General features: G+C 39.3%; 1 protein-coding gene across 1 annotated transcript; it reads left to right on the plus strand.

Moving 5' to 3' along the window:
- Positions 1–1549: 1549 nt before the first annotated feature.
- Positions 1550–20553, plus strand: LOC140245446 (beclin-1-like). The gene is made up of 12 exons (XM_072325025.1): positions 1550–1588; positions 5721–5886; positions 6435–6561; positions 8174–8261; positions 9428–9490; positions 10795–10944; positions 12626–12750; positions 14449–14595; positions 16493–16642; positions 16835–16945; positions 17806–17952; positions 19486–20553. Exons 2-12 carry the CDS (start codon positions 5739–5741, stop codon positions 19586–19588), a joined length of 1359 nt encoding a protein of 452 aa, XP_072181126.1. The 5' UTR covers positions 1550–1588; positions 5721–5738; the 3' UTR covers positions 19589–20553.
- Positions 20554–22355: the final 1802 nt, after the last annotated feature.

Genomic DNA, 22355 nt, shown 5'->3' on the forward strand with positions numbered 1-22355 from the left:
TTATGTTGCATAAAATTAGACAGCTAACTTCAGTTTCAGATTGAGCAGGCAGCATATTTTATTTTGCTGCAATCGCTTGCCAAGACTGGCTTTACCGGTACGGTAGTTTAGTTAGGAGCAAGCTGTTCTGAGTGACGACACCGAAAGTCAACATATGCCTAAATACTTTATCAATTATCAACATGATCAACACTTCCAGGGGAAATGATTTGGTTCAAGAATAAAATTTAAGTGAGTGACTGGAAATAAGCTATTTAATTTAGTATATTCTTAGCCCGACCAGACGCTGTTAATACGCTACGCGAATACAGCGTCTGACCAACGAGCGGGCACCTACAAAGTGGGGAACCACAACACAACTACAAAACTTATGAAAATTTATACGTTCTTTATAAACAATGTACACGTTACCAAACGTTACTCACCTTAAGTGCATGCTTGTATTACAGAAGGTTCGTAAGTCCATTGAGAGCCCTTGTGATAAGTCCGTGGAACCAAAAAGTGATACTTTCTGGCGGATTCCCTAACACCGTCAGGGTTCATCGTTGCAGAATTCAAAATGGCGCCTTGATCTATGCGGAAATCTTTTGCGTGCGTGCGATGCGCTGCTTGAGTGTTGGTGTAGCAGCACGGTCGACAGCGCGACCTTTTGAAAGGGCATTCAGATCATGTGACCTCCCGGATGCGTAAATGGCCTGGCGTGAAAGACGATGTACCGTTCGTGAACCGTTCACACATGCTGCATATAACCATCATTTTAGGTAAGTTATTAAATCTAAATTTCAATATTCATAGCATAGATATGAAGTCTCATTATCATTTTGTTCGTCAGATGAGTTTGAAGTGACAAAAAAATGATCTAAAGTATCAAAATTCAATCCGATCGCATGCGATCGTTGGACCCTCTTCGTGTTTGGAGCTTCGTTGGTACAGCCCTGTCGCGCTACGTATGTACAGCGGCGACTGGGCTGTGTATAGTTAGTATATTCTGTGATTTTGGTGCAGTCTCGCGAATTTGAAGAGGTAGCGCAGTACAGGAAAATTAATGGATGGTAAATTTTATGCCTAACGTTACAACATTGAACATATTAGACCTATTACGTTAGTGCTACCTACCATGAGTGATGCTCCAGTGATGGCTTATAATAATACCCGGCAATCGGTATTTATACGCTACTTGCCTTTTTAACGTGAATCTCAGCTCAACACAGCTCAGCAGGGACCTCGTAGTCGCAGCTCGCCTAACATAGATTGGATAAACCCTTCACTTCATGGCAATACTCACACCGTTTGCTTCCCCTTGTACCTGTAGTGCAAAGAGTAGGAAGCCTAGTAGGCCCTTACAGTGATAACTATATTTTTGTTCATCACCACCTGTGGTGTGCTGTACTACGCCACGGATCAGTAGGTTGCCAGAGACTACACACGTGTAGCACAGCATCCGCGGCCCGGAGATCAAAGAAGGCGTGTCCTCATCATCAACTCCGTGAACAGTTAGTCTTACCCCGGTCGCTTCGATTAAATTTATTTATCCACCCCTGCTGAGTGAGTGGGTGCTGAAGTCAACAAGAACGTCATCACACATGATGTAAGTTATCGCATTTTGGTTCGAGACCGTATTTATGCAATGTATTATTGTAAGTGATGTTTATCCGGGGCCATACGAAGGTTTGAAGAAGACTGTCCGAGGGCAACTGATTCGGTCTTCAGTTATATGAGGACGCAACATCAACAACAAGTCAGTCCATTAATAGCTCTTAGGGTTAATCGTTGCGTAGTCCCGTACACCCACAATTTTGTTGTGTTTGTGCATCATAATCAGTTACACAGAGTCTAACTTGTTAGAGTATTTAGTTTCTATATATAGCTTTATATTACTAAACTATAGGCACGCATGGTATTACCGGACACCATGGTATTACCGGACACGCACATTTTTGCGTACTATACTACTAATGTAATGACATTCTGTACACGCGAGACTTTGTAGATTAGCTTCACCTGCTCACAGTCACAGAACTTTGTGTGGACCGAAATCGCAAAAAACGCCACGTAAAAATGTAAAAACACAAAAAAATCAACATATCTCAAATTTATAGTTGAGTGACCCGCAACTCATCATAGTTAATATTATGCATGTTTGAAGCACATTTCGTGACTGAAATTCTATGAAATCCCATTCACATACAGGAAAAATGTTGAATATTCCAATACAGCCGTAGAACCAAAACTAAGTTCACTGATCTTGTCTTGTCTTGTCTTGTCTTGTCAGTACTGCACCAACCGCCGCTGCTGGGCTATACACGTGCAGTCCCTCATGCATGCAGTTGCAGCACTTTAAAATCTCATTTTGGACAAACGAGATTTAAAGATATCAATATTTGTTGCAGATTTTATTTCAGCTGGCAGTGTGTTCCAAATTGGGATTGTCCTTGGATAAAGTGAATGGTGGTAACAATCTTTGTTGGTCTGAATAGTATTGTAATTCAAGGGTTGATTTAACCTGGTTGCTGGTCCACTTCTGACATTCCTTTTAAGATGATTTATGTTTGACGGGATTAAACAATGAGTTTCTTTATAAATCAGTGAAAGCCTGGCAATTGTGCGTCGTCTTTGAAGAGAGTCCCACTTTAGCTCTTGGAGCATGTCTGTAACACTACTGGTTTTCCTGAAGTCGTTGGTGACAAACCTAGCAGATCTTCTTTGGACTTTCTCTAAGTTGGTGATGTGGGTGACTTGATGAGGGTCCCAGATAGCACAACAATACTCTAGTTTAGGGCGTACAAGGGTTTTATAAGCTATTTCTTTGGTAGATTTAGTGCAGTTCCAGAGGTTGCGGCGCAGGAGACCTAAGATCTTGTTTGCGCCAGAGATTGTCTGATTGATGTGTCTTGACCAGGTAAGGTTATCGCTATCGGAAATTTGTAGCTATCATCCTGAAACGCGACGATGCGGAATAGTTTGCTATAGGTAGCTACACGCAGCCGCTGTAGAGACAGCGGCTGCACCTCTATTCCTTCGCAGACGTTGTCATTTTTCAGTGTGGTTGTGCGACTCCTTCATGAATATCTTTATTAATCGTGGAAAACTAAAATACAAGGTATTATCGTAATCTATGATAATCATTCAATAATCGGTATGCGATTTTTTGTTTAATTACGTCAAAAACTCACCGAAATCTGTGGCTGAAATCAGGTCTGTAAACGTCCTTATTGCTTCACTCCTCATCTGCGTGTTATTATGAATGGCATTCACTCTCGTATACTACAACGTACAACGTAGGTAGTCGGAGAGGCGCCCTCTAGCTCTCCGACTACCTACGTTGTACGTTGTAGTATAAGAGAGTGAATGCCATTCAAATAACACGCAGATGAGGAGTGAAGCAATAAGGACGTTTACAGACCTGATTTCAGCCACAGATTTCGGTGAGTTTTTGACGTAATTAAACAAAAAATCGCATACCGATTATTGAATGATTATCATAGATTACGATAATTCTTTGTATTTTAGTTTTCCATGATTAATAAAGATATTCATGAAGAGTCGCACAACCACACTGAAAAATGACAACATCTGCGAAGGAATACAGGTGCAGCCGCGTCGCTTCGCGACAGCGGCTGCGTGTAGTTAGCTATAGGGGCCCGCAACTCGTCACCCGCGCATGCAGCTCCCATAGACAAAATACATAAAATAGAAGTTGTGGTGTTGTCGATTTCTCACAAGGTTTTATTGCGTGAACTGTTCGAAATACTCAAGACAGACATTTTGATTTTTACCGTAAAATATGAAATTTGAGCCTCATTTGCCAATTTTTTGTTTGTCATCCGCTCCGTGAGAATGTGTACGGTGATTTGTCTTTGAATTGTGATTCTGGTGCAAGGACTAGGTGCGAAAGACGTTGATTATTTCATTGCGAAAGTCTGGTAATACAATGCGATTTTGCACCGCGCAAAAAGACAACTTTTTTAGAAGGGTATGTTTGAAGCATATTTTCTAAAGACTGGAGCGAACAATTGACATTTAGGCTGAATTCGTAATTTCCAGGAGTCTGTGAATAAGTGGTGTTATTTTTAGCCGAAATTTCATCCTCTGACTATGAGTACGGAATTCAAAGCCACGAAAAAAAGCGTCCGGTAATTAGATACATGTACGCCACCCTACTACTAGACCGTATTGTTAGACACCTATTCTGATCATGTTTGTCACAGCGTAAAGACATAGACCCCTAGCTAGGTCATCCATATCTCTACTAGGGGAAATGACAATGATACTGACGCTAAGTAATCAAATTAAGCTCCAGTACTTTATTCAATACTTACGAAGACAAGTGCATTTTGTACTAGTTACATAGTTTGTCTAGGACGAAGGACAAGATCTGTAGTAGATCTAGTCTAGTCATCTGGTAGAAGAACAGATAGACCTCTGCGTCTCTACAATTCCTATGAATAAGATTTAGGCCTTCTAGAACTCTCATATTTAATGCAACACGGACATCACAACCAGGTAAAGCTGTAGATTGATCTAAATTCTAAGTTTAACTTTCCATATCTTAACTCTAAGTTCGGTAACAACACGTTCAAGGAATTTTCCAGGAAAGAGGATTAAATGGGTAGTTTCCATGCTGAAAGTTATCGATAAAACTTCATGAATTGTATAGTTTAATTATTATAATTGTATCTCATAGAATTTTATTAATCATATGTCTTAAAATCTTATGAAATATATTTTACAATTTACAGATGTTTAATAGACCTATTATACCAATCTTATTCTAATATAATATTTCAGGGTATTCATTGATAGATTAGAAACAGAAATGGTAGGACAGACCATGTCAGGAGAGGATGGTGAGGAGGAGATCACTCAGGACATCTCCGAAAAAGATCTTGGAGTCATCTGTGATAGATTCCTCACATTCAGTGTACAAACAGCTGAGCTTGCCAAAAGAGCTATAAATGTCAAACTTGGAATCATCAAGAGATCTTTCTCGGCGCTGAATGAGAAGGGATGGCTCAAGTTGTACAAAGCACTAATAAGACCAACACTCGAGTATTGCAATATGGTGTGGTCTCCTACTTTGAAAAAGGATGGAGACCTTCTTGAGAAAGTACAACAGAGGGCAACAGGATTGCTCCCCCACCTTCGTCATCTGGAATACGCAGAGCGTCTGAAAATCCTCAAGCTACCCACCCTTGCATACAGAAGGCAACGAGCCGAGCTCATTCAGATATTCAAGATCATAAAGGGAATAGATCACCTTGACAGTACTCTTGAATTTTTTGACATGGTTGAATGCAGCAACACCAGAGGCCACAGCTTGAAACTGAAGAAACCAAGAATTACACTGCTGCTGAGACAAAATGCCTTTGCTGTAAGAAGCATAAATAACTGGAATGCTCTACCGGAAGCAGCAGTCTCAGCCACCAGTGTAAATCAATTCAAGTCGGCACTAGAGAGACATTGGGAAAGCCACCCACTGAAGTACGACCCATATCAGAGACAAACGGTGACGAGGGGCACATAAGCAGATGCTTTACATCTCTACACCCAAGTAAACCCAAGTAAGTGAGTAGACAGGAGTATCATTAATGTGTGCATACACCTGTATGCAGTATACTCATCACAGAAATATCATGCAGCTTAGTTCTGAATGTTTGTATTGTGCTTGGTCAATATCTTTTCCGTGTTTTGTTTTGTTTTTATCTTTCATATTTCTGCAGTGCTTCAGTGACATCACAATGACCAGCAGCAGTCACAGCAGCGACTCCCAGCGGTCAGGAGTGGCCACCACCCAGGTCAGCTTTGTCTGCCAGAGGTGCTGTCAACCACTCAAGCTTGACCAGTCCTTCAGCTCACTTGACAGCCAAACACTTACTGACCTCACAGGTATGTGGTGGCCACAGTATCCATGGTGATTGGACATGAACAAAATCAATTTTGTGATAGAAATAAGAAGCTGAAAAAAAAAAACCAAACAAGCAAACAAACACCACCCACTTTAACCTAAGTCTTTTTTTTTGGGGGGGGGGGGGGGGCTGCTGAATGAGGAAGAGGTTGATAGCAAGTGAAGGGCCTCTGTGAGAAAATGATATGTGAAAATGAAATGGAAGGAAAGTTTAAAGCATTAACAAAGTTGTGTGTATTTTATATCTGTAATAAAGATTGTGTGATTTAAGACATGTTAGGTACGAAGAAAGAAATTCATTACTTGTATGTGTTATGTACAGTGTTAGATTATTTCTCATGCGAGGCAAAGTCTGTTTAATAGGATTCCCTTCCCTAAGTTTCCTTCCAGCCCTCCCCCCCCTGTTTTCTTTTGCAGTCTGAGTAAACTACAATTGCTTAACCTCAGCGTAGTGTATACAAGTTTTATTGCTTGTGAGTTCATAATGCATACACCGTACTGATTCCACTTTCTCCCTTATGTTATTCAGCTCCCCTGGTTGCAGGAACAGGTAGTTCAGGCAAAGCGACGCCTCTTCTGCAGAGCACAGATAGTAGCGAGCCATTCGATGTCAACAAAGACGATGGAGTGTCCCGCAAAGTTATAGCACCAGCGAGGTACAACCAAGAATGCATTTAAGTCATTTGTGTGTGGCAGTTTCTTTGATTTGAAATCGCTTGCTGAATTCATGTAATAGCCATCAAGTTCTGAAAATTTTGTTATTTTCTGCAGTAATTGAGTTTAGACTGTATGACCTGCAGTATCAGCATTAGGGTGAAGAAAAGACAATTCTCAAAATCATCCTGCATCACTGTTTGAGTGTTCAAAAACAGTACCAGAACTGTGTCAATATCATGTGCAACATGAACCTTTGTACCTTTCAGGAATTGCAGTCATCTGTGAGTATGAGGGGTGGATTCAGAGAAGGTTAATGTATGGAGATGAATGCATGCCTGTCAAAGTGTGATTGTACAGTTGCAGTGAATCAGCCATATATCAGTGATTAACAATGTCCTTTAAAGATAATAAAAAGTTTTGGTACCTCAAAAGTGTCCTTGAATTTCCTTGTCTTAGTTTGTGTTTCAGGTTAAAGTACCTTTCATATAACTAACACTGTGAGACTTACTCGCCCCAAAGTGCTCTCATGTCTTAGTAATCATGCAATTAACTGCGACCAGCAGCCCCATACGCATAGCGACCAGCAGTCCCATACGCATAGCGTAATCGGGCTTCGCATTGTAGCATTCAGGATCATGACAGATTTAGTATCGCAGGGTAAATGTCAACTTAAAATCCCATAAATTCTTCAATTTGAAGACTTACCAATTAAGTTGAAGTATTGAAAACAGGCTTCGTGCAACGTTCTGCCTATAGTCCCTTTCTGTTCGAATTGATGACTGAATGTGACTCGGTCAACAGGACCTTAGGAGAGCTACATACAGTACACTGAATACTACAGCCAGTGCATGCGAACACATCACATGCACACAAATTTCAAATCCATGAACGGATAAGATGTTTGTGTGCGCATGCGCTGCCCATGGTATCCAGTGCAGTGTATGTAGCTCTCCCAAGGTCCTCTCGACCGAGTCACATTCAGTCATCAATTCGAACAGAAAGGGAATATTGGCAGAACCAAACGTTGTTCGAAGCCTGTTTTCAATACTTCAATTTAATTGGTAAGTCTTCAAATCGAAGAAATTTTTGGATTTTAAGTTGACATTTACCCGCGATACTAATTCTTTCATGATCCTGAATGCTACAATGCGGAGCCCCATTACGCTATGCGTATGGGGCTGCTGGTCGCAGTTAGCTATGCGTACAATGGGCTGCACGCTGCTGGTCGCAGTCAGTGGTTTCGTACAATATTTATCGACGCTGTACAGCGTCGGCTCTGGTACGAAACCATTATTGCATGATTACTAAGACATGAGAGCACTTTGGGGCGAGTAATTCTCACAGACAACGTACTTTAACCTGAAACACAAACCAAGACAAGGAAATTCAGGGAAGCTTTTGAGGTACCAAAACTTTTTATTATCTTTAAATACCAACTTAGTAGCTTGTAGTCAATTTTGATTCCATATTATGAAGGTTCAGGAGAATCTCATTCTAACTTGATGACATCAAATGTATGCCCATTTGTTGTTCTTTTTTGTTTTTGTTTTTCTCGCATATACAATATATTTTTGTTGTTGTTTTTTCCTCCTTTTGTCCCATGTCACAAAGGCTGTCTTCCCATGACAGTGGTCAAGACTTTACCCTCCTGGGAGAGACGGCCAGTAGTAGAATGGAGAGTCTGAGCCACAGACTAAAGGTGGGGGTTCACTTTCATCTCTAGCCTTTGCCCTAAAGTGAATATTGGATCTTTTAAACAACCAGATTTGATGTGATAATCTCCTGGTAAATTTTGCTAGTGGACGTATGGAAAATCTTGTGGTGGGGTTTACTATCAACTCTTGGTTGTGAAAGAAATGTGCAAATATATTATTCTTCAAAATGTTGAGTCCATCAAGTTGAGAGGAATAATTTGCAGTCAACTTTGCTTAAGACTTAAGTTGACCTCATATAAGTCAAATAACCACATAAGTTGAAGGTCTTTTCAAGTTCTCTTTTCTTTGTATTACTATTGATTTTGATTTCTCATAAGGCAAATTTCTCTAAGTCAAAGCTATTTCTTCAGTCCAAATAGATTTTACTTAAGGTTGACTGTATTGTTATAGGGGGATAAGGAAAGAGGGCTCTGTGACATTTGCTCCTGCGGCAGTTGCTCCCATGAAATGTCTGCATGCTAAGCCAAACATAAGTTCTACTCACAAAAACAACCATAACCCTAATCCTAATCCTAATCCTCACATCAAACTAAATCTATGACCCTATGACAACCCTAACCCTAAGTCCTTGGAGGAAGTAAGACCAGAGCAATTGTCCCAGGAGCAAATGTTGTGTCACCAGTGAATTGAGTTATATGTTTTGTTTGTCTTGTACATTACCTCATGTGATAAACATACCTCAGTGATTCATTTGCAAAATGTATTTTCCCTTTCTATGTGTGAGTGATGTAGCATTTGTCATAAAATGATGGAAAGAAGTGTGGCCCTCTCAGATAGTGGAAAATAGTTCATTTATGTTCATTTTTCACATTAATCAAATTTGAAATATGAATAGATGTATCATTAGAGACAGTACTGAAAAATCTGCTGAAAATAGAGAGCTATCAAGGTAATAATTATTTTGTCCATTAGCAGTTCAACCTCGTCATTTTAGCACAGCACAAGACATACAGTTTTCATTAAGCGGCAAGGTGTAATGTGTCATTCAAATCATGATGAACTTTACATGCTTCTGTGATGAAATTGCATGGCATTTCTCTATGCTTGACCTTGTAAATATTGTATTTTGTATGCTCATTGAGAAAGGCACCCGGGTCTCATGTGAACATTCTTGACCAGTCTTCTGTCTTCTCTGTTCCATTTTTTGCAGGTTTCTAGTCACCTGTTTGACATTATGTCAGGCCAGTCTGACATTGATCACCCCCTCTGTGAAGTAAGTGGCCTGAGATAAATATTGTTTTGGTTGTAGATTGCCTACAATCATTGTCATACAATATCCAGTCAGAGTTGTAAGTGTGCATGTTTTCTAATGTGAAGGTAATGGCTACAGATTAAATGGCAATATTAGTCGTAATCTTTTCCTGTTTTATAGTTGGCAGGCAAAAGTGTTAACAGTATATTTTAATTCGCGGAGTGATTGTGGATTGCTACTTAATTCCTAGAGTGACATAACTAAATGGTAATGTTTGCTGTAACAAAGAAGCCCTCTTTATCATTGTTATGACTGTTATTTGTGAAAAGGCATTTCTGAAGGAACAACAAAATTTGCAAGTATCCATGTGTGTATGGGGAAATGTGCAGGAAGATCCCATCATAATGACGTTGCTGGGACTGCCATTTTTTAATGTCATTGTAACAGGTACAAGTACTTTACTTTAAACATTTTTACTAAAAGAGAAACCATCTAAATACCGTAACAGAAAATTGGCATCACAAAGTTCTCATGAAAAGTGGTGACTCACATTAAAGGTAGGGGATACGTTTTACAGAACTCCCAAAATGCAGCAAAACATTAAATATGAACCTCAGGGGACTTGTTTAGGCCACTGCTTAGAAATTTGGAAGTCAACAGTTATCTACAATTTGAATAATGCACAAAACTCAACTACTCAGTAGTTCTGTGTGTCAGCCACACTTAAGCCTTTTTGTTGCAGTCTTCTGTATTTTTTATCTATAAACGCAAATCTAAAAGTATAAGAGCTGATGTAATAACATATAGAGTGTGTGGCAAGAATGTATACAGAAATGTTTGTAAATTTTGATGAACTTTATTCACAAAATATACATGATGGACACACATGCAGTGCATGGGTCTGCAAAGGTAGCCTGGTAATGTACTGGAATTTACGGTGAGCCCCGAAAAAAAAAATTCAATTCAAAATCTAACGGTCAATAAAAATGTACTAAATGTTACCTTCCACTTTCAATACTTTATGGGAGTTTCTAAAATGATACTCTCTTCAACATACCACTGTGTTTACACAACTCTTCATTTAAGGCATGCAAATGGGATTCCCTACCTTTAAAAGCGAGCGTGTCATAATAGGATGTCCTGCAGTGAGATTAACCCGTTGAGGACAGACTGATTTTGCTACAACACGCATTTCCCATGGACGCTTGCCTGAGTATACTCGGTACCGGGACTCATCCTTAACGGGTTAAAGGGCATCCTTGTTGAACTGGTTTGCAATGTTGTGAGATAAAAGGACTCGTCTTTTATACTGGTTTGTCATGTAGGAGTGCACAGACTCTCTTCTTGACCAACTGGACCAGCAGCTGAAGATCACGGAGGATGAGTGCAAGCACTACCGGGAGTCTCTGGAGAGACTGACGGAGGCCGAGGAAAGCGGGGAGGGCAGCGAGGACGTGGAGAGAGAACTTCTCAAGGTTTGCATGTACACCATCTCTTTGTGCGCGCTTTGCTGTCATATATGTGTCCTTTAGTTTGTGTACATGTATACCGTCACTTGTAAGTTATTATCCCTGGGGTGATCTCAGTTAGCATATATTCCAACACCTCTTAACTTAGTTTTGAATATAAAAAATACTGATTTGAATGTTAAAACACTACATTCATCAATGTGTTAGCCAAAACAATGTTTGTATATCAACGTCAGCATCAATTTCTTTTTGTAGAAGTATGCAATTATGATAAAGTTTTTTCACTGTCCTGATCAATCATGATTTTTTTATTTTTAATATGTATATGTGATCTTGTCACCCAAGGATATTATGTCATTTAAAGTTACATGTATGTGTGTTTGCATCATTGCAATTGATTGGAAAGCTGCTTTGCACGTGAGATTTGCATAATCAAAGCCCTGAATTTTCATGCAGTTATGTGAGGTGTAGAGCTTGATCCCCACTTCTCTCAAAGTACTTTTTTCTTTAGATTAGACAGTGGAATTTGATGTGTTTCAAGTATAATTATAGTTGTCTATCTACAAATATACAATTCTTTACCATTGTATGCTGACTGATTATGCAATGCACGAGTTGATGTCCTATGATATGTGATGTCATTTTATTAATGCCATCGTGTTAGCATGTAAAATCATAGACAAACAACTGTGGCATTATTATTACTATTTTTTTTTTTTTTGTATATTGCTTCCACACCCTCATTGCTAGACTTTGGTTTAAACCTCTCAAACGCATCTCCTTCGGAAAGATTTGATGTAAATTTCTGTGTGTGTATCTTGAGGATCTTGGTAAATGGAAGCAACAGTATACGCCACATATTCGGGGAGTCTAATTTTTTGTGGGTCTGGACTTCCCGACAATTTTGTGTGTGGTTTAGTTTGTGATTGTGTGGTACAGCAATGGAGAATGTAAGTGTGCACGTCACACTCATATTGGGATCAGAAGTATCACATGATATTTTTGTGTGTTGTTCAATTCACAAACAGCACCTGACTTGTGTAGTTTGCAAAAATAAAACCCCTGCAAAATACAGTCTGACCTCTCCTATCCGGACATGTCAGGACCAGCAATCATCCGGAGCAGGGATTTGGCCGGATATGGGAGAAGCAATTTTCAATACATGCAGCTGACTACCCAATGGTAGCTACACAGCGTGTACGCTGTACATGTACATGTAACCAATTGAAGGTATAGCATACACTAAAACTCTTCGCTATCAGTGCATGATTATACGCCGTTTTATTTCATTTCATTTTTTTTTAAAACCAAAATGAAATCAATTTGTTTGGAATACAGTTTATTATGAGTTTGAATTCCCCTTTTCCTAGTAATTATTAGATTGAAAAACAAAACAAAACAAAACAAAACAAATCATGCAGAGTTTGCATCCAAATAATAGAGAGTCCAGATCAAGGGAGGCTGGATAGGAGAGGTCGGACTGTAAATCGTCGGTCTTATGCCAAAAGGGCCTTAAACCACTTCCACTGTAATGCCAAAAGGCCCTTAATGCTGTAGACTATGTGCACTATTAGTGCCCTTTTGGCATAACAGGGGAAGTTCTTTAAGGCCCCTTTGGCATAAGGCCGACGATATAAAGGAATACGGTACTACAAAGATGCGGTAATTTGTCCCTCTGCACCCCCAGCTCAAGGAGGAAGAGGCAGCCATGGTTCAGCAGCTGGAGCTGATCGAGAGAGAGAGGAAAGAGACGCAGGAGGAGAAAAGGATGCAGCTTAAGGAGCTGGAGGAACTCAAGGAAGAGGAGGAGAAGTGAGGAACATATCCACCCCATCATTAAAGGACAAGTTCACCTTCATAAACATAAGGATTGAGAGAATGCAACAATATTAGTAGAACACATCAGTGAAAGTTTGAGGAAAATTGGACAATCGATGCAAAAGTTATGAATTTTTAAAATTTTTGTGTTGGAACCGCTGGAACAGGAGACTACTACAGCTTGTGAGTCATATGCGCACAACAGTATAAAGAAAATGTACAGAAAATTCAACAGATTTTCACTTTTTTCGCATAATAAAAGAGCACTTGACTTGCCTCTTTCTAAAGGCAGGGGGAATAATATTACCCATAATATTTGTCGGGGGAATGTGTACTTTTTTTCAAAAGATGAAATTTTGTGAAATTCTCTTTATGTTTTCCTTATATTGTTGTACACATGTGACATCTAAGTTATTCACACACTGCAGTAGTCTTCTCATCCAGCGGTTACTGCACAAAAACTTCAAAAATTCATAACTTTTGAACGGATTGTCCGATTTTCCTCAAACTTTCAATGATGTGTTCTACTAATATTGCTACATTCTCTCAATCCTTATGTTTATGAAGGTGAACTTGTCCTTTAAAGGGATGGTACAGTATTGGTGGAGATGAGAATTGGGCTTTTAACTTTTTTGCGAGATACCAAGAAAACACTTATGATAGAGTACAGAACATACCATTTTAAGAGGAATTCAAAGTTTATTAGAAGAAAGTCGGGTTTAGAATGACTGAAACATCCAAAACTAAAGTAAAACAAAGTGATCGTAATAAAAGGTGGGTCCCACACTTTATTAGAATCGCTCTGTTTTGGATATCTCAGACATTTCAAAGCCAATTTTCATCAAATAAACATTGAATTCCTCATAGAATTACATGCTCTTTCACATTTCATAAGAGGTTTCTCATTATCTCACCAAAAAATATTAGAAACCTGAAATTAGGTCTCAACCAAAACTATATGATCCCTTTAACCCTCTCATTACTAGACAAATCGCAGCTCTGCGGGCTGAGGTGGCAGTAGAGCAGAGATTCCAACCCCAAGCATTGCTTAAAGGGATATTAACCCCAAATATACTTCTGAATTGAGTGAATGCAGCAATATTAGTACAACACATAAGTGAAAGTTTGCAGAAAATCATATAGTCCATTCAAAAGTTGTTAATTTTTGAAATTTGGTGACGAGACTGCTGGATCAGAAGACTACTACGGATCATGGCATCACATGTGTATTGCGATACAAAGAAAATTATAAAGAAAATTCCACAAAATATAATTTCATATGAAAAGTACACATTCCCTGGAATTGTAACTGGCATGTCAAGTGCAATGTTATTCCCCCTGCTTTGTGAAAGAGGTAAGTCTAGTGCTCTTTCATCACACTAGAAAAGTGAAAATATGTTGAATTTTCATCATGTTACATTCTGTACGCCTGTATTAAAAAATGATGCTCTTACTTGCCTGCAACTGTTTTTTTTTTTTCTTAATCTGTTTTCCAGGTCTCTAATGATAGTTAACATGCAATGCTTTACACCAAATCTTTATAAATATACAACCATCTCAATATTCACGTACCTCTATTTGAACGCCATACACCGGGTCTTTGACAACGCTAGACACACTTTCTTTTCTTTGACAACACTAGACACACTTTCTTTTATTCATGTATCTCTTTATGTGAAATCTGCCCACCAGCTACTGGCAGGAATACAACGAGTATAAGCGCCAGCTGCTGGAGCTACAGGAAGAGCAGAGGAGTGTGGACAACCAGCTGAGATACACACAGACTCAACTGGAGCGGCTGAAGAAGACCAACGTCTTCAATGCGACCTTCCACATATGGTAGGCGATGGGCCAGTTTACACTGTGTCTCAAGTGTGGTGTTTTTGCTTGTTTGTTTGTTTTGTTTTTTTAAATCCCTTCCACATTCAACACACAAAGGATTCTGTGCACTCTGTCTAAAGAGAAATAATCATAAGCCTTAACCCTATTCTAACTGGGCTATTTGAGACCAAGTTTTTACTGGGGGGTCAATTTGACCCCCCCTTCAGATCTCGGCTGCCGATCGCGCGATCGCAGCAAAATTGTGCCTGAACATAGAGCTGGATGTCAACTACAAGATTACATGGTCATACAATAGAAAAATTTTGATTTCATATTTTTTAATAAATTAATTATGCAAATTAACGCATGAAATCATATTTTCACCTTTAACTCCATCAAAAAGACTGAAGGATTATTAAATTTTTGTGTCAAAAGTTCCTCAAGACACATCAAACAATTTTCTTGTAAAAAAATAGCGCAATCAAAATCATTTTCTTTTGTTTTTTATTGTTTTGTTAATTTCTGATGTATTTTATTGTTTTTTCGCTCTTTTGTTTTCAATTGTTTTTTTGCCAAAATTTGTTGGAGGCACTTTTTCAAGCTTATCTGCATTAGAATTGATTTATTTTGATGGTTAAAAGTTGAAATAATCTAATTTATATCAATTAAACAAAAAAGCACAGTTTGCATTGGATTTGCACACGAAATCATGAATTCGAGCGGTTTTCGTTTTGACATGCATATGCAAAACATTGCATAACTTCAGAACTGTGTACCCGGATATCGCAAATTTGGTCTCAAAATATGCGGGAGACTTCTGAAAAAAAGTCATGAAACAACGCGGCAAAATCTTTGCGCGTTGCGGAATCGTGGCGCGAAACGTCGAGAGGGGTCTATTTGACCCCCCCCGGTAGAATAGGGTTAATACATCTGGAGCTGTCATGGCTGAGTGACCAAGACAACGCAAATATGATCGAGGGCTTCCATGCATGCATGAGGTTCGAGTCCCAGTCTAACAACAGTGCCAAGTCTTTCGCAGGATCCCGTGCGGGGAGCGTTGAAGCATATGCATGTAAAGCAACTCACTTCACATGTCTCGCAAAGAGTCGGGGAAAAATATTGGTGAAATGATGAAACACATGAAAATAAGCTGACATATTCAGATGGCGAGACTAAATTGACTTTTGATGCCCTGGCAGACTTGCAGATTGCCAAGAATCAATAATGGTAATAATTATAACTAGAGAAGCACTCTGAGAGCGCAGACCTCCGCCAAGCATGCAAATCATTTTCACCACTGATCTTGTTCTTCCATAGAGATATCAGTGATTTCCACCCATACGTACTTATAGCATTGTGTGCTGAAAGTTGCCTGATTTCCCAATATAGAAGCCTTTGTTAAGTCATAAACCCTCAGCTGCACGGCGCGCCTCACCCCAGCAGAAACTAGAGCACGCACTTTAGTGCACGCAGGCAAACCTCAAATACGCGCAGCCTGAATTCCCAAGTTCATTGACCCTACCTGACAAAATATCAAAAATCCTTCATAAATTCTCCAAAAATTCTTGGATCACTACAAAAAGTTAATTGTTTGTTACATGTGTCATTCTCAACCTTTCCTGCAAGTTTCATCCCAATCCGTTAACTACTTTTTGAGTTATTTTGCACACGGACAACTAACTAACAAACTAACTAACGAACGGACGAACAAACAAACCAACGGTAACGAAACCATAACCTCCTCCCTTGGCGGAGGTAATAATTCTGTAAGAAGACTGGTGTATTTGTACATGTATATTGCAATTTTTGCAAAACACAACAACAAAAACAAGCTTGCAAATGGAATAACAACCTTAAATCCAACTGCGCTTGTTACCGAATTTCCTGTATCAACGACCTCTCATTTCCCATGTAGGCACAATGGCCACTTTGGAACCATCAACGGATTCCGCCTCGGGCGCCTCCCCAGTGTACCTGTGGAATGGAGTGAGATAAACGCCGCCTGGGGTCAGACTGTACTCTTGCTCCATTCTCTTGCCCAAAAGATGAACTTTACATTCCAGAGGTGAGTGTTTTTTCGTCCATAAATTTGCTGTTGTTGTGGGCATGTGACACGAATATGTTGCTTGTGTATGCCGGGTCACGGTAGTCTCAGCTCATAGGATTTTTCTACCATTGGGAATTAAAAAAAAAGGGGGATGATTTGGATAGATAATGTGATCAAAATAAAGATACTTCTGTTTTCTCCTCTGGACAGGTTCCGTCTGGTCCCGTATGGCAATCATTCCCATCTTGAGTCTTTGACGGACAAATCCAAGCAGCTTCCCCTCCACGGATCCGGTGGATTCCGATTCTTCTGGGACACAAAGTGAGTCAACCACGAAATCTTCTGTAAGATACACTCCCCAAAAGTCGTCCTTCAGCAAATAAAATTGCTTCAGAATAGTCAAGAAGTAGCAGAAAGGGTCCCGGCTTACATTGTGTTGCAATAATATCTGGTTGAGTGTTGGTAGTTGTTTGAGTCGGAGTGATTATATTGGTTCTCAGACCCTGATATACATGGTTGACTGTACACACTTCTCAAGTAGGCCATAGATGCGTAATTAATGTGTCTTGTGATGTCCCCGTTTGTCTCATTATGTGCTTGTATATTTGAAGAGTTTGTTTGCAAAAACCGATAAGTCCATATTTGCCAGATGGAGATATTTGCGATTAAAGGTCAAAAAAATTTTAAAAATAATAAGAAAATTGTTGCTTCTTTTGACCATAACTTCAAAAATATACCTTCATAAGTAGTGACCAATGTAACATTTAAAAGATACTATTTTGTACATTATGACAGAAATTGTACTTCAAAATCTTCAAAAATGGACTTATTGGTTTTTGCAAACAAACTCTTCATTTGTTCTGAATTTGGTGTAATGGAACCTCATTGGTAACAATCTTGGGTTAAGATTTCTCTCTTTTCAGCAATCAGCGTTATCTGTTTTATAAATCTTCGTAGTCTCTTAGGAAAAGGAAATGCTTTGAGAAAGAAAAAATTGAGTAACCTTCAGTTTCAGTGTGTACATGCAAACAAACACAAAAAGACAACAACAAAAAGGCAAGTTTAGTACTTTAACAGTAGAAGAAGTACAGTATGACCTTGCTTTTAATCCCTGAAAGTTTTATGCACTGCTAAGTTTACCTGCATTTTTTTACCTTTGACCCTCTGATGAATACTGACAGGTTTGATCATGCAATGGTAGCGTTCCTGGATTGCCTTCAGCAGCTGGAAGAGGAGGTGGAGAGGGGGGACTCCAGCTTCTGCCTGCCGTACAAGATGGCCAACGGCAAGCTTGAAGACACCAGCACAGGCCAGACTTATTCCATCAAGTACGTACGGCGCTTTGTATATGCTGGTGGTGAAAGATAGGAGGTTACAGTGTGATATCATTGAATGTAGTGGTGACAGTGTGGTATTGTTGAGTGTGGTAAAGACAGTGTGGTATCATTGAGTGTAGTGGTTGGAGTGTAATGGTAACAGTGTAGTATCATCGAGTGTGATGGTGGCAGCGTGGAATCATTGAAAGTGATGGTAGCGGTGTCGTATTATTGAGTGTGATAGCAATTGTGTGGTGTCATTGCGTGTGATGGTGACAGTGTGGCATCATTGAGTGTAATGGGAACAGTGTGGTATCATTTAGTGTGATAGTAACAATGTGGTATTGTTGAGTGTGATGACAACAGTGTGGTATCATTGAGTGTGATGATAACAGTGTGGTACCATTGAGTGTGATAGTAATAGTGTGATGTCGTTGAGTGTGATAGTAAGTGGTGGTATAATTGGGTGTGATGGCGAGTGGTAGCATGGAATGTGATGGTAACAGAAACCCAGCTACCAGGTAAAGGTGTTTTCAGAAAACATGTTGCGAATGTTTGAGGCAGTCAGTTGTGCTTTACGTATCATGGAGTTCAGAACACAATCAAAACATTCTTCATAAATACCAAAAATTTTTGAATTTCAAAGCATTTTTTGAAAAGCGGTTGAATAGATGGTAATGAAGTCATTAGTTTTGATCTATAGACCAATATAAGATTTAGAAATTTGTACCATAGAGCGAAATCTCCTTGACATCAGATCTTCAATCATTAGACATTGAACCATTCAGATAATACTATTTTCCCCCAGTTTGAAGGTGGATCTCTATCACCGCAGTGCCATTGCAATTGAAATGTGTATCACATGTCAAACATGAGTTCATGAAATCTTCATTTTGTTGTTACACATTAACTACAAGAAAAATAGATTTCACTCAGAAAATTATCAAACCTAGGTTGGAAATTTACTTATTCAGTTGTAGTCATCAATTGAGCAGAATATTGACCAAGATCCAAGAGTGAATTCCTTTGAAACAGTTTTATGTGAATTTAGTGTCTTTCCTGTCTTTGTTCACTTTCTGTAGCTCTGTCTTTATCTCCTTGTCTATTTATCTCAAAGAGATTTTTCTCCTCCCCACCACTAGAGGGCGGACTCTACAATGGAGTCAGTGATTTCATGGGGGCCGCCATTGTTCCACTTAACAATGGCGGACTTTGCGTACTATGTATACATTTCTACAGCGCGTATTACGCGAACTTCTGAACTTTTACGCGAGTACGCACTTGATTTTGGCTGCTCCTCGGTTGCTCGTTTGCTAGCGTGTTAGCACGAGGGGTGAGCCTACCGTTGTACCGCCTCGTTGTCATCCAATGCTCCCCTTGCGCTCACAAAACAATAGTACAGGGCGTATGAAGACTCCGCACCCTAGCAGTCACTGGGGAAAATCTCTTTGATTTATCTCCATCTGTATTAATCTGTCTCTTACTGTAACACATTAATCTCTTGATCATGTTATATTAAACTCACTCATGTTTTCTGTACTCCAGAATCCAGTTCAACTCAGAGGAGCAGTGGACGAAGGCGCTCAAATTCATGCTGACCAACCTGAAGTGGGCGCTGGCCTGGGTCTCCTCCCAGTTCAACAAATGAGGGCGCTCTCCAGCTTTAGACCACGTGTTTCAAGCTTCCGAGGAATGAAGCTGTCCGCAAAAACCAACTGCACGTGGAATGCTGTTGACCAGCAGTTGTCTATGTTTCTGTTACCCAACAAGATCTTCCTATTTGCCGAGTCGAATTTTGCTCGCGTCGAATGAAATCAGGCCTCACACGCTCGACAGGATAACGTTCACTTGCAAATCTCTGACTGTTCTTATCCACTCTGCGACAGATGTCACAAAGTTGCACGTGGTGCGGTACAGTGGGAGACACTGTTGTTCCTTCGCAGCAACAAAGTGCTGATGATGTGGTAGTAGAAATCTAGTACGTAGTAGCATCCTTGGCATGTTAATTTCTCGAGTATCAAGAGACATGTTCAATCACGTTCACAACAGCACAAGTACACTGACAGTACCAGGTTTTGTCAACTGATATTGCACCCACAGTTGTAACAGCCAGTCAGCTATGAGTATCAGTACTATGGTGTACTGTCATTATTAACTCTTTATGTGCCATGGTGTGAACCCCCATGTGCCACATCATTCTGAGACTGCAACATAGGTTTACTTTGAGAAAACATTCATTTTTATTACAAGGGGAAAATATTTTCATGTAAACAAAATAGTATACATGGCAAATGATAGGTGTTTGTTTGTTTTTTGGTGCTGTTAATGGATAAGATTGCTGTACTCTATTACAATTCTGCAAACTGAAATTCCAAAGATTTATGTTGCATATGGAATTATTATTTGAGAAAGTACATTTTAAAGCACATAACGAAGTGGGCATGCTCTGCACACATCAGCCACAAAATCTGCACTATGTGCACCATGTTCTTGGTGGTTATACTGCTAAAATTATCATCACTGAAAATTCAAATATGCTCTCTCAAAGTACAGCTGTCATTTAAAGAATTCAAATTATATACATGTTTATCAGGTGACTGATTTTGTTGTCAAGAACAAGCATTTGAAGCTTTGAGGAAGGTGCATTTTGTACATTAATTCTTACTTTCAGTGGCCATCATCTATGTAGTGTAATGTGAATACTGAATACAGATACCGTACATTCTTTCTCCGTAAATGTAAATCCAATAAGCCAGTATGGGGTTAGCTCATGAGCACATGGGTACAATTAACCTTTCTTCTTTCTCAGTTGATTAGGCACTGCACTAGTTTTCAAGCGACAGAAGGCATAAGTTTGACTCGCGTAACAATTTATGGAATTCATCAGTCATGTTCAAACCGGGGATGAACTTGCGTAGACCAGGTGACCAGAATGATCCATCAATTAGCACTTTGGAAAGCATCCATTTCATTATTTTGCATTGAATGCATCAACAATCTCTTGCAATTGATTTTGTCAAATACAGTAGACCTCGCCTAAGTCGACATCGCATAATTTGACGAATCGCTTAAGTCGACACAATAAAAAAGTCACGATTTTTGCCTTTGTTATTCCTTGAAAATTTCCTCGTCTTAGTCGACATGTATAAGTTGACAACTCACGTAAGTCGACCTGATTTTTCAGTGCCAACTGAGCTGAAATATGTGTTAATTCCCTCGTCTAAGTCGACATAATTTTTCGCTCAAAATCTTATCGCCATTCTCTGGAAAAGAATTGTTTTCCCGCTCTGATTCGCTGCATTTCTACTCGGTAATTCGCTAGTGTACGGCGCGGTAGCATTCGCACCATGCGTCCATTGTCTTGTATGCCAGAATATAGAAAGGACATACACTCATTTACACTGGAGTATTACATGTAGTACCCAAGGCAATTCACTTTACCCCTTTTCTCCCTCTCGTTTTTCTCAAAACGCAATGTTTTTTTTTCTCAAAACGCAAAAATTTTGTACACTTAACTATGTCCCAGTAGGTATTCATTATCCGAACATGAAATATTTTTGTAAATCCGAATATTCTGACGTTAATAATTCCGAAGCGGTATTAAAACCTGGGACCTGTCTAGAAAATTTATTACAGTGCAACTATTAATGCAACTAAAAAAAAATAAAATGCAGGTGTATCAAATCACACACAACTTTTGCATTTAAACGCAAGTGCGTTGCTGAAAAGACTTGCGTCTGATAATCATATGAAACTAGAAAATGATTGTACGAACCTGAAACTCAACTCATTTAAAAAATTAAAAATTAAACGCAATTCTGAAAGTCAAATACAAGTCCATCAAATCACACGGAACGCTGAAAAGACTTGCATTTGATAATCATACGAAACTAGAAAATTGTATGAAATTTAAACTCAATTTCGTTTAAACGCAACTCTAAAAATCAAATGCAAGTCCGTCAAATCACAAGCAACGCTGTATTTAAAAAGCAAGAGCGTTGTCCGAAACTAGAAACTGCATTTAAACGCATAAAAATTTATGGAAGTGCGTTATGGTTGAAAAGGCTCGCATTATTTTTTATTTCGTAACGGAACTTTCGCTGTGACAGAACTTAGTCTGCACTTGCAGGGGAAAGACATCGCAACATTCACACGTTTCAAACTGCCGAAACGCATGCTGCTTCACAAAATGTCAATGAAAAAATGACAACGAATTATTGCTAAAGTTCGCTATGCCGAAGGTTTAAATCTCGGTCCAAAGTTAAATTAGTCCGACAATGGAAAGAAGTTTGTTTTTACGAAGGTTATAGTAGTCCGAAAGATGTCGTTTTCAAACAAACTTTTCTTCTTCTTTTATTTCAGACGGGCCGGCGCCGTACAGAGCGGTAATGTTGCGAATCGGAGCGCGAGAACAA

Source organism: Diadema setosum, chromosome 22 (assembly GCF_964275005.1).
Source record: "Diadema setosum chromosome 22, eeDiaSeto1, whole genome shotgun sequence".
NCBI lineage: Eukaryota > Metazoa > Echinodermata > Echinoidea > Diadematoida > Diadematidae > Diadema > Diadema setosum.